General features: G+C 41.7%; 1 protein-coding gene across 2 annotated transcripts in view; it reads left to right on the forward strand.

Moving 5' to 3' along the window:
- GRB14 (growth factor receptor bound protein 14) overlaps nt 1-14,347 on the forward strand; it is a 95,942-nt gene that overhangs the window by 20,473 nt on the left and 61,122 nt on the right. For both annotated transcript variants that reach the window (XM_082260203.1, XM_082260202.1), the window contains exon 2: nt 13,576-13,732. In XM_082260203.1, the coding sequence (XP_082116329.1) occupies nt 13,633-13,732 (100 nt within the window). In that variant the 5' untranslated portion in view covers nt 13,576-13,632. The remainder of the gene's footprint in view (nt 1-13,575; nt 13,733-14,347) is intronic.

Consider the following 14,347-nt stretch of genomic DNA (forward strand, 5'->3'; position numbering starts at 1 on the left):
TACTTGGCGGTAAAACCCTTGTTGGCAATCACAGAGGTCAGACGTTTCTTGTAGTTGGCCACCAAGTTTGCACACATCTCAGGAGCGATTTTGTCCCACTCCTCTTTGCTGATCCTCTCCAAGTCATTAAGGTTTCAAGGCTGACGTTTGGTAACTCGAACCTTTAGCTCCCTCCACATATATTCTATGGGATTAAGTTCTGGAAACTGGCTAGGCCACTCCAGGACCTTAATGTGCTTCTTCTTGAGCCACTCCTTTGTTGCCTAGGCTGTGTGTTTTGGGTCATTGTCATGCTGGAATACCCATCTGCAACCCATTTTCAATGCCCTGGCTGGGGGAAGGAGGTTCGCACCCAAGATTTGATGGTACATGGCCCCGTCCATCGTCCCTTTTATGCAGTGAAGTTGTCCTGTCCCCTTAGCAGAAAAAAACCCCCAAAGCATTATGTTTCAACCTCCATGTTTGATGGTGGGGATGGTATTCTTGGGGTCATAGGCAGCATTCCTCCTCCTCCAAACACGGCAAGATGAGCTGATGCCAAAGAGCTCTATTTTGGTCTCATCTGCCCACAAGACTTTCACCTTGTTCTCCTCTGAATCATTAGGATGTTCATTCGCAAACTTCAGATGTAGGCCTGTACATGTGCTTTCTTGAGCAGGGGGAGCTTGCGGGCACTACTATGGCCCAAGTTGCCTTGAGATCATTGACAAGAATCTCCCGTGTAGTTCTGGGCTGATTCCTCACCGTTCTCATGGTCTTTGAAACTCCGCGAGTTGCGATCTTGCATGGAGCCCCAGACCAAGGGAGATTGACAGTTATTTTGTGCTTCTTCCATTTGCAAATAATCGCACCAAATGTTGTCACCCTCTCACCAAGCTGCTTGGAGATGGTCTTGGAGATGGTCTTGGAGATGGTCTTGGAGATGGTCTTGGAGATGGTCTTGGAGATGGTCTTGTAGCCCATTCCATATTTTCAGAAATGGGAGCTGGAAATAACAATCACATGGATGAAAATAAGGATCAGTATGGCAAATATTATATGTATTATAATTTAGTCACTTTAGCCTATTGCTTAGTATCAGAAAGAAGGATAATTTCAATAAGTGAGCTTGTGCTAAGGCCAGTAACACTGGCTACTAATAACTCTTTTTGTGACAGCTTATACACTTGCCCTAAGGTACAGCAATTGGTGGTTAAATAGTTAATTAGACATTTCATTGTCTAATTCATGATCTCAGCTGATGTATATTAAAGTGGAGATTAACTGTATTTGGCAGGGATAAAATAAACCTGATCAAAGGGCAGAAATGACTGAAATGTCCTTTAATTTTTGCACACGCACACCAAAGCATAAATCCAGCTATTCTTGGTGGTACACAATAATGGTGCAGAGTCAAGACAAGAGAATTTAATGAGGACTTGTATAACAATGTTCGAAACAGGAGCATGAAGGTCAACATTTTTATAATTACTAGCATTACCGTTTTGAATTTAAATTGGCCAGTACAATGATTTAAACATAATTTTTCTGCATTTGTTGTTTGTGTGTTGCATTAGGCTCTTAAAGGGAATCCGACACAATCCATAATAGATCACAGAACAGTAACGTGAATTAAGCAATGTGAAATATACTTTTATTGTTTCAAGAGGGAATTATTTTTTACTTATTATGCAGCTCTTTACATACTATACATTTACATCTGTCCCTGCCATTAGGGAGCTTATAATCTAAGTTCCCTATCTCACATACACATACTAGGGCCAATTTTAGACAGGAGCCAATTAACCTACCAGCATGTCTTTGGAGTGTGGGAGGAAAGCAGAGTACCTGGAAGAAACCCACATAAGCACAGGGAGAAATGCAAACTCCATGCAGATAGTGTCCTGGCCAGGATTTGAACTGGGGGCCTCAGTGCTTTAACCCTACATATTTAAAAAAGCGTTACTATTCTTTATAATATATTTCTATTTTCCATATGTAGGTGACTCAGCCACCTTGGATCCATTCAAAGGGTTTGTCCAGGTGTGGCCCAAATATTCACCTTAAATCTTCCTTTCTCATGAGCATGTCCAAGCATTATTTTTTTTTCTTTCACATTGTTCCTATATAGAGAAACAACGGCTTCAGCACCATTTTCTGTGATTTCACTCATCACCAGTTATATAAAATTTTAGCAGGTGCAGCTGCTGGAAGGTCAGTCCCTAATAACAAATACACTTTCCCAGAACTACATCTCCCAAGAGCCCTTTGCCTACATATTGTATGTTCGCAGGCTGTTGGTAGTCTTGTTCCTGAAGACGCTCTGTAGGAGTGGTGAAAAGCATTGGATGAGGTTTCCGGTGACGTCACTTCCGGTCTGTGAAGCACTTCTGAATTTTGGTAGAAGCTGATGTGAGTTTTTTTAACCAACGTGACAGCCAAAGAGAGCCCAGGAGGAGAAGTGAATAATACAAGACTATGAGGAGGAGCCAGGATAACATCTAAAGCTCTTTTGACTCTTATGCTAACAGCTAGAGGTCAAAAGTTTGCAGTTTTTTTATGGAAGATGAACTTGCACTGATGGACTGATTTTACACTGTGATATATGCACTTATATGGGAAGAGCAGTGCAAAATTGTCACACTTTCCTAATTTTTATTACTATTGGGGGTTATGAATATTTTATTGTCACAACAGTGTATGATTTGTGTTTATTACATATGAATTCTAGCGCTGTGGATAATATTTACTACTAAGTAGCTTTAATTTGCTGGGTAAAAATGTATGCATGTAGAGTGGGACAGAGAAGGTTGGGGGTTAGGGAAATGTTGTCTAGCATGTGAGGCCAACAACATTGGTTGAGATCTTAGTGTAGTAAGGACACTCTGTTGTCAGCCCAAAGAAGAAATTAGAAGCACACTCAATTTCTAGCAGATCAACATGTATTTTTCTGTATTTACAGCATTTTTGAAGGTATAAACATAATGAGGATTGAAAAGATATAATAAAAAGTTTTTTTTTTTTTGCTTTGACATACAATTTTAGCTGATTGTACACATTTGTTTAGATTGATATGTATCTATACTTTTAGTTTTGTATACAGTAGGAATGGATTAAAAGCACTGTCATGCAAGGACAAAATTAGCACTGGCCACATGGGGCGGGGTCCTAATATTCTTCCACCTATCAGACCTGCAACACAGAGCCTCCCCCGGTCATAGCTGCCTGCTGAACCTGTGGAGGGGGTTGTAATGATGGCAGATTCAAAATGGCTGCTTGGTGCAGATCACTGTAGGGGTTGTGTGGGTACTGGGCAACAGCAGCGAATTTGAAATTACATAGCCTGTGTGTCAGGGTGCCAGGAAACCAGACCACAAGAAGATGCACGTAAAATAAAGCAGTTTATTAGGGAAAAAACAATAACTGCAAAGCAAGAGTGAGGAGCGAAATCAGGAACAGCCGGGGTTAAGCCCAGAAGCGGGTAGTCATCCAAACTGGGATCGAGTCTAGAAGCGGGTAGTCATCCAAGCCAGGGTCGAGTCCAGTAGCAGGAATTCTGCTGATGCCCAATTGTCTGCGATGCGGGATCGTCTGCTGATGTGAGATCAAGAGCCAGGAAAGTTGTAAACCAAGCCATGTCATGCACGGAGGAACATAGAGAACAGAAGACTGCTAGTAGTGATGCACCTTGGAGCACAAACACGGGGGCAATGACAGCAAGATATCAGGTGAAATATATAGTCAGGTGTGCAACATCACTGAGCGACGCCCAGGCAGCAGGCAAGTGATGACGCAAACAGAGCTTATAAGAGACAGCAGTCTGCACATGTCCAAGATGGCTGCCAACAGGAAGGCAAGGTAAGACCTTGACAATGTGTCAGTATTGCAGATGTCTGAGCTATCTGGCAGCATCAAGTGTTAGAGTTAGGGGAGAAAGGACCCTAAAGCTGTTTATTTTACAACAGAAGGGCCATTTCTTTACTGTAACAAGGCTAGATGGATACTAGCTTAAGGAGCTTGTTGAGGAATCTGTCACTTATCTGCTGTATATCTGGTGATGCCAGGCATTATTCTATTAGAGACTGCAAGGTTAATTTACTAAGGCAAATAGACTGTTCATTTTGCAAGGGAATTTGCCCCAGAGCTTAGTGAATTTTGCTTGCACATGACTGAATGATGGTAGTCAATTTCAACTCATTCACTAAGCTCTGGGGCAATGTCAAGGCAAAGCCTAATTGCCTTTAGTAAATCAAACCCTGTGTTCTATTTCGGATTACATAACTACACATATATACATATAAGTGTATAGATATATATACAGTATATATATATATATATATATATATATAGATATATATGCAGTGTATAGAGAGGTCATCAGTAGTCTTCAGTGAAGCAGGCGGGCTGGTAGCCAGCTGGTGGATGACAGCTGGTGCTGGCAACAGCGGGCATGTGAGGAATGCACTGGTATCAGACTGTAGAAAAGCAGGCACAGCAGCATGTAAGGCAAGTACAGGAAACCTCAGGAAGATTAGCAGAGTCAGGAAGGCTGGGTCATACACTGGCAGAATGGATCAGGTACAAAGGAGCAGGCAAGAGAATGATCTAGGTACAAGCCACTGGAATCAGAATGCAGAATCACAGGATACGGGGAAGGCTGAGAGACAAAGCAGCACTGATCCTGAGCTCTGACACAATCTAAATAGCCCATTTGACGCCAACATCTGTCACAAGTGCACGTGAGCACGCTGATGTCCACGTGTATGCGCATATGCACTTAAGCATTAGCCAAAATCCTACATCTATAAGAGAAGGCATGAATTAGTCTGTGAAGGGGCACAGAAGTCTGTCTAGAGGAACCATGTTGTCTACTCGCATGCCCTTGACAGGGGTATGGAAACACTACATAATTTGCAGGTGTGAAAGTGACGACATGTTTCATGTTGAAAGCAGAAGTGATGTAACATTCTTTTGCTTCTGCTGTGTGATGAGACACCTAGCTAACAGTTGACAGGTGGGGAGCCTCACTTTCCTCATTAACTGTGTGTACTGCTAGTAATACATGTCAGAGATTACTGAGTTTCAAAGAAGGCAAATTGTTGGTGCCCACTAAACTGGTGCCTCTTTGACTGAAGTTGGCAATTTTATTTGCGGTGTCGCAAGGTCAATGTGGTCAACTGACCGAAAGAGACAAAAAGACATTGCGCAGGAGTGTGGGATAAGAAAACAATAGCTGCAAAAGTGACTGCCGAGCTCAATCTCGGTCTTCCAAAGCTCATGTGCACAAAAACTGTGCGGAGGGAACACCATTCACGTTGAGCTGCAATTACTAAACCACTAGGTGGCTCTGAGGAAGAGGCTAGGCCTCGAAACGCATCAGTCATCTCATCGGTCATGGACGATTATATGGACTAAACACGGACATTTGAGCAATCCAGCTTGATACGTTTTAATTTTATCTACGTCTGTGAGTAGTCATTTTTAATGTCACTTAAATAAAGCCTTTTATTGAGGATAATGCGCTAGGTCGGTGCGCCCTTTTTTTTGTTCTTTTTACTAAACCACTAGTGACTGATATTAATGCTCAGAAGAAGGCAACACCCATAAATTGTGGACTAACGATCGATATTAAGACAATAATACTCTGATTCACATTTCTCTGATTTAGATGGTGCTGTCAAATCGTGGTTTGATACTCATGCAGACAAAGTCCTGTACCTTTCCTGGGCGCCGCAGTCGCTGGACCTCGATACCAAAGAGACACTATGGTAAATTTTCGAGAACAAGGTTCAGGCTCGTTTTCAGCCTGCGGCATCTCTGTGAGAGCTGGAGCCAGTCAGGACTTATATTTGTCAATTCCCAGGAGAATTTAGGCCATCTATATATATATATATATATATATATATATATATATATATATATATGTAGCACCCTACAAGGTAGGTGCTAGGTAAAAGCATAGTGGGCCTTGGCTGCCTAACAGCAGGGCCATGGTTTTTCAGCTGGGCTGTCATGTCTCCCAGGTGTTGCTGCTGAGAGGGGAGTCTCCCCACTGGCTCAATGAGAGGATTCTCATTGGGCAGTGGAGGAAACCCAATCAGTGGTCCATTCAGGCCTGTATCTACCCCAGAAGGCAGATCTGCCGCAGAGGATTCTGGTGAAGGTCCCAGGGATCCGGGAGCCAGCTAGTGTCAAGGGGGTGCCTAGCAAGAGGACCCTGAAGTTTTAGAGGGGGTGCCTGGGAAGAGGACCCTGAAGTGTTAGAGGGGGTGACTAGTGAGAGGACCCTGAAGTGTAGAGGGGGCGCCAGGGGTTGGACCCTGAAGAGTCAAGTGTACAGTGTGAAGTGTACAGTGTTAAGAGTTGCAGCAGCCCAAGCATTTACACGGAACTACCTCAGTCAGTGAAGGGCTGGAGGGAGCTGTTCACCGGACTTTTGAGATAAACAGAGTGTCAGGAGTCAATTGTCTTACAGTCCTGGATCTTCTGAGTTAATCAGAGTATTAAAGTCGAAGTTTCAGCACAGTTCAGCAGAACAGTATCTTCAAGCGCCAGGGAGCGTTGGCCGGCATTCAGCTGGCACCAAGACAGCGCTAACAGGCATTTTTCTGTACAGTGTCCAAGTTGAACCTAGTTGAGCCAGAGGAGTATCCCACTCATTCCCTTCTCCCATCCCCATTACAAAATAAACAAAATAAACCAATGATACCGGAATGGTCATTGTCTCAGTTCTCACATATATAAAAAAATGAAATTGTATGTAAATTGTATGTAAACCCCAACATTGAACTACAATTATTTGGCTCATATTGGTCTGTTGAATATGAATATACAGTGCCATTGAGAGCATTTTATTATGTTGGTGTTGAGTGTAAAATTCCCCATGTATCTTGACCAAAATTTCTCTGCCTGAAAAAAAGAAATCAAAAGCAGACACCACATCTTAGGACTGGTAATTTGCAGTATATTTTACATTTTTGTTCTTCACATGAGTTCATTGACTAAACTGAGGTAGATAGGCAGAGAGAATTCAGGAGAAGGTTTTTTTATACCTTATAAAGTGGGTCATGTTGGACAGTCTGGTGCCAGTTGACTCATGGACCTGCACTCAGAGTAAGGCTTCTTTCACACGGCCGCTCCGGATTTCTTCTCCGCTGCGGGACTTTTTTTTTTTTTTTTTCACGGAGCGGATGACAGTTGTGTCATCCGCTCCATATGTCCGCATATCATCCCATCCGTTTGCGGATGATATGCGGACATAATGTAAGTCTATGGCATTGCGGATGTCAGCGGATGACACCGCTGACATCCGATTTTCCTTCCTTTCCGTTTTTTGAACGGATGAAAAAATAGGGTTCTGTTCCATTCCAAAAAACGGAACAGAACTGAAAGGAGGAAAATCGGATGTCAGCGGATGGTATTCCGCTGACATCCGCAATGCCATTCACTTACATTATGTCCGCAAATCATCCGCAAAAAAATAGGATGATTTGCGGACACACGGAGCGGCCGTGTGAAAGAGCCCTAAGTTTGGTATCTGATAAAAGGCTGTCCTTTTCCTCTTGCATAGCTGACACCCTTGATCTAACCTAGTGACAACTCCAAGGCCCCTTGTTTTCTTTTAGGAAACCCATTTAACAGCACAGGCTACACAGGCCATATTTACTGCTCCTGGGAGGCCCTATTTATTCATAAATGAGAATAACAAGCCTTCAACTTTGGATTAATTCCTGTATTATACTTATCTTACAGTTTTTACATGTGTTTACCTAGGTTAGCTGACATATCTAGTATTTCCAACTTATGGTTTAGGGCTTACATTACTTTAATAGTAAAACTAGGAAAAACAAACAGAAAGAATAACAGAACAGTTTTATACAGATTACTAATCAGTAAAATTAAACAAGGTGAAACAAGGAAAGAAAAGATAGATCTGGAAGGGTGGGGGGATCTAGCAATAAAAAGCTTATATTGTGTTTGGATATGACTAAGTACACCATTCCCTGTTTGACACATGTCACCCGGAACTAGGACAAAACAAATACTGTATTGTGGTGCTCTGAGAAGATATCTGACGATGACAGGGATAGAGTAATGAGAACGTCAAGGTCAGAGAGAAGAAAAAAATAATGAAACTGAACATATTTTTGAACCAAAGAAATAGTCTGCTTTGTTGGGACTTGAAGGAACTAAAGTTATCTGTGGCTTATGAACAACACCTGTGCAAGTCCATGAGTTAGTTCAGTGTGAGGTACCTTTTGTGCTTATAGCTAGCAAAAATACACAGTTTGTGTTACAATATGCCTGGTAGGACCTGTATACCATTGTTTTTTTTTTAGCAGCACCTGTGTACTTCGCATTCTTGCATATTGGGTGCAAAGCCCAATGCAGGGAATTATTAGTTCCGAAGGACGACATAGTCAGTACTCTTTTGACACTCTTCTGATAGCTTCTGAATTCTTGGACATTTTTATAATTAACAATGTACTCATTGATTGAAGATGTTCAGGTGAGTTATCAACGCTTAAGGCCCCGTACATATGATAAGAAATAGGAAGTAAAATTTCATCCAACAAACGACCTGCCGATTTTGCGGATTGTTAGTATAGTGCTTTTGACAGCCGATTATGAATTTTCAGATGACAGAAACTGGATGTGCAGGCTATAAAATTTTTACACAGCGTCAAATTTTCATTTAATTAGTACAGTTTTTGTTGGGAAAAAATTGTAAGAGCAAGACTACGCATGCTCGGAAACAAAAGAATACATCCAAAAAAAAATTGAACACATGACATTACTTCTGAAGTTGAATTCTGTTGTATGAGAATTTTCGTATGAAAGTAACCTCTTCACTTTCGATATGAGACTAGCATGCAACAAAAAACAGACAAAAACGGTCCGATAATCTGATCGTGTGTACGAGGCTTTCGTTTACCCTCATGCATCTGGAGGATTTTACTTTAATTGTCTACCCCTAGGTAGAATGACCATCCAATGGACATTTAATCTGAAAATCTCCTCCCTATAAGCACCTATGACATAAACATAATACCATATCTCCATTAACATATAAATGTAGCGCCACCCCTTTAGGTCCACTGAATAAAGAAAGAAGAATGTAAATGGAAATATTTCTCAAATTGCAAACTTTAGCTTTAAACGGAATGACAGAGAATATACAATGAAATGGTAGTCACAATGAATTAGGCAGCAATAATAAACAGGCTCAAAGAGAACCTATGACCCCCGATAGAAGAGGGAGAAGAAAGATGTAGATGTGTCTGGCCTAAGCATTCATTATGGACTGAATAGGGGATAGCCTATTTAAAGGGAAGTCAATGAGGAGGGAGCTGCAGTATTCAAGGTAAGAGATCACCAGGGAGTGGATTAGGAGTTTTGTGGTGTCATTGTTAGAAAGGGGCATATTTTGGAGATGTTGCGGGGGTTGAGGTGGCAAGTTTCCAAGAAATGGGCAATTTTGGGACTTTAAGTAAGACACTGGCGAGCACTGCTTAGTGTCTCCATCCCTGTATGTAGTCAATTGAAAAGCAAGGGGGATAATATGAAGGTGTGTGGAAAACAGCCAGTCCCTAGTTTGAAGTACTTACCCACCAGTCTGCTAACAAACCAAATAAACCTGTCTAACAATATGGGTTAAAAACAGGAGTTTAGTTAACACACATTTGCAAATGCATGCGGAAGCTGCAAGGCCAACAACAAGGCATCCTGTGTATCTTGCAGAACCTAACACTAAATAACACTGCTCAACCTGAGTGTCTGAGTGTCTTCACAAAAGGAAGGACATGCTGCTAATGGATGGATGGGAAACAGATGGGATTGGAGATCGCCCAATCCTCCCCCATCTGCTCCAATCCATGACTGGCAATGGAAAACGAATGGCTGTATAATAGCCATAGGGTGCAAACTAGACGTGATCAGCTGGGAAACACACACCCCCATCCCTTTGGTAAAGATATTAAAGGCAAATGGGGACTTTGAGTGAGACACCTGCCTGTAAAGCAAGCGTCTCCATCCCTAGTAAGATACAAGAAATGGGCAATTTTGGGACTTTAAGTGAGACACTGGCGAGCACTGCTTAGTGTCTCCATCCCTGTATGTAGTCAATTGAAAAGTAAGGGGGATAAAGGACCTGCAGTCAGATGAGAAGTGCCAGACTGGACACCGGACAACCCAGGGATTCAGCGGTGTCTGAATCAGTGTAGATGAAAGTGACCCTGGAGAGCCACACTGCCAATGGGAACCGTGTTGCTGAAAGTCTGCCTACAGGAATAAGGCTCACTCATGGAAAGCACTCCACGCTGTCCATATCCTGGCATTCGGTCCCATCCACGGGAGCGGCCTGGTTTCTGCTCTGGACCTGTGGGCCTGGGTCCCAAGAGAGCGAGCCCCTCCCAGGACCATTCTATTTAATTCCTCACCCATAATTCCTCCTAACACAATTACATATGTATGCGCATTGTTAATATCTACAAACATGGGATACCAAGGAGGTTCTGTGACTAGAGGGAGTTATATGCCCCCATAAAATATGTGGACAGGGGGCTTTTTAAAATAAATGTATACCTGTGTAATACTTTACTTTTTTATATTAATACATTTTGTAGATAACACTTACAGCATGTAGTGTAATCTTTGGGGCACCCGAAAAGTCCACTGTCAAAAAGTACAATGTACTGTATATAGGATGTGGTGCATTCATCACAATTGGGGAGTTCACTGCATAAAAAAAGCTCTAAAAGCTGCCACCTGATACACTTGTAGCACCCTACAGGTAGGTGCTAGGTAAAAGTATAGTGGGCCTTGGCTGCCTAACAGCAGGGCCATGATTTCAGCTGGCTGTCATGTCTCCCAGGTGTGTCTGCATGAAAGGGGAGTCTCCCCACTGGCTCCATGGGAGGGTTCCCATTGGGCAGTGGAGGAAACTCAATCAGAGACACACTCAGGTCTGTATCTACCCCAGAAGGCAGATTATGCCACAGAGGATTCTGGGAGTGGGTATAAGTTCTGAGGGAATGCATGACACAGTGTCTTTGGCGGAAAGCAGAGTCCCAGGAGGGAGAGTACGGCTGTTTCTCCTCCTGTCAGAGGAAGCGGGTGTCTCGGGTGGCGGCCTGGGAATCCAAAGAGTATGGAGCTGAGCTGCAGAGGGGATCCGGTGTGCCAAGAACCAGCGGAGAGAGAGAGGGGTCCAGTTCCAGGAAAGCCTACAAAGGTTATGAGTACTACGGACTGCCCCTGGGGGTCTAACTAGTGTCAGAGGGGACCACTCCGGAGAAGGTTCTAGGAATCCAGGAGTCAGCTAGTGTAAAGGGGGTGCCTGGTCAGAGGACCCTGAAGTGTTAGAGGGGGTACCTAGTCAGAGGACCCTGAAGTGTTAAAGGGGGACCAGTGGTTGGGCCCTGAAGAGTCAGTGTACAGTGTGCAGTGAACAGAGTTGAGAGTTGCAGCAGCACAAGTAGTGACAAGGAGCTACCTTAGCCAGTGAAGGGTTGGAGGGAGCTGTTCAGTGACTTTTGAGCTAAATCGAGTATCGGGAGTCAAGAGTTCTACAGTCCTGGAGCTTCTGAGCTAACAAACAAGTTAAAGTTGAGGTTCCAGCACTAATTCAGTCAAGCAGTATTTGAAGCGTCAGGAAGCGCTAGTCGGCATTCAGCTGGCGTCAAGACAGCGCTAGTGAGCATTTTTGTACAAAGTCCCAGTTAAGCCTAGCAGAGCCAGAGCAGTATCCCACTCATTCCCTTCTCCCATCCCCAATATACAATAAACAAAACAAACCAAAGATGCCGGAATGGTCATTGTCTCAGTTCTCACACCTGGGTTCACAACTTAAATGTGTTGGGAGTGTTACCGGTACTGATGGCAGCCTGGAAATATTGCTACACATTAAAATGTATGTGAGTAACATATTGGTATAATTGACACTTCCGTTTTTAAGCATCATCTTGACATCAAACAAATGTATATAAACTAGTTGTCCATAATATATTTATTTTAAAAAAAAGTCTGATTTGGCCTTCACATTCTGATGCATTCTCTGGAACAAAAAGGTCTACTCCATCAGAGAAAGGTAGCAACAAATGGTTGCACATTGGTCTCTAATCAAACAAAAAATGTATATCCTAAACACAGGAAAATGCACAGGTGCCGTCCAAATAAATGCTGACAACATCAAGAAATTAAAAAAATCATCAGTATGTGTCGTAATACGCTTCATACCATATACATGTTAGTATTGTTCATTTGGTGGTCTTTCCTTTTTTAAGAATTTTCTATGGACATAAATTCATAAACTATTTGTATTATCCACCAATCTATCACTGGTAAAACGAAAGATACTTTAAACCTTGTCCTAAGCTGCCCATGTTCCACCTCAGTTTTGTTCTTATTTTGGTATTCTCACTTTAACATGTGCCATCCCTTTATTGACCCCTTTAACAACCCCCCAAACTGTTCTAAACTTTTCTATGTTAAGTAGTTGGAAAGGAAGTCAATAGCTTTTGTTTTAGGAGTAAAATATAGTCTTTCCACATGGCAGATCCAGACTGCCATAGAAGGCTGATCCAGACTCTGAGCACAGAGGAGCTTAGACTGTAGATAAGCAATGTGAGTATGAGTATTACCTAAAATTTCAACCAGATGCTTTATCATGCATTTTTGCTGCATTCTCAAGCACACGCAAAATCATGGCTTTCCATTGCAATGTTTTGTGGTGACCAAAACTCCAGCATGTTGCATTTTGGGTATTTATTGACCTGCAGTGTGCCAATTCAAGTTGAGTTTTTTTTTTTTTTTTAATCAATGCTTACCATTGCATTGCAATGCACACATATGTGACAGACAATGACATATGTATCAGACGGGAGCGATTCTTTAAAGTTTGCCATTTTGTCAGTGAAATGTAATGCCTCATGTATTTAGGTTCAGTGTTATGACCATTCAATTTAAAGACTTAATAGTTTCTTTACTCCTAGCATTTGACAGTATTCCATTATTTCCATATCTTAAATGATAAATCCTTCAAAATGGCTTGCTTAGTTTTTGATGACCAAAGCATTGATCATTTGCAATTTTTTGAAACTTGTGGGATCATGTTGTGGAGATCAGCTTCCTATGTCATGCCAAGCCGTACACAGTGTACTAGTGAAAATCCAAAATGAGTAGTGCATAAAAATTTCCAATGCATGTTATGATCAGTGATTTTTGTGGTGCAAAATCCAAGGGCCTATAGATCTGTTAATATGGCAAGGTAGACATACCCTGTAGGCAAAGCAACATAGCCACAAACAACGAATCCTAGCTACAAAATGCAATCAGATGATATTACATTTGAAACTTAAACCTAAATATGGGTTTGGCCAAGGCAGGTGGAAAGCTTTAAAGACTGCAAACAAGCAAGGGTCAGCAAGATAAACTAATTGAATCCCTGGATAATATATTATATAATTTTGAATTCCATACTTCCAGGTTTGGACTTGCATAATAAGAACCCATCAGCTCCCTGTACAAATATCTAGTTGGAACTAACATTCAAATAGCTTTAGGTCCTTATATATACAACACGTTTTATTATTGCAGGTGATTAAGGTCTTCAATGAAGATGGTACTAGCAGGGCTTTGGAAGTGCCGAATGATATGACAGCCCTGAATGTGTGTCAACTGCTGATCCAAAAGAACCATTACATTGATGACCAGAACTGGACAATGTTCGAGCAGCTCTCTTCACTTTGTCTAGGTTAGATTGTCTCACATCTTTTTTCCGCTTATATCTACTGTTATAAGAAAAAGAACTGTGAAAAAGATAATGAACAGACTTGACAGATGTCTTTTTGGTGCTATCGTAGTAAATTACACCTGATATGCTTCTGTATTTAAAGGGGAACGATAATTGCATTACCTCAAATTAATTTAGTTATTTATAACTACAGTGCCTTGAAAAAGTATCTATACCCCTTGAATTTTCCACATTTTGTCATGTTAACAATACCACCAAAGCCAGAGGGGTTGCATGCAATACTAAAGAGGGTCAGTTGTGTGGAACTATTGTTCACCTTTCCATCGCAGCCAGAATTCTTTATGAACTTTTTCACAGTATCTGCATCTAAATTATTTCACTTTGGACTCTTCACTTTGTTTTAAGTTACCATTACTACCATTGATTGATTCACCTTTTGCATTTGTTTTTTGTGCATAATATTTTGATTCACAGTTGCATCAGTTTGTTGCCTATTTGTATAAGGTTTGTGCCATTTATTGATATATGGTTTTTGTAATATCATCATCACATATTTATTTATTTACCATTTTGGAATATTTGTTTATTTCAATATATGTAAGAATTAGCACACCT

The sequence above is a fragment of the Pelophylax lessonae genome (assembly GCF_965119305.1).
Source record: "Pelophylax lessonae genome assembly, chromosome: 6".
NCBI lineage: Eukaryota > Metazoa > Chordata > Amphibia > Anura > Ranidae > Pelophylax > Pelophylax lessonae.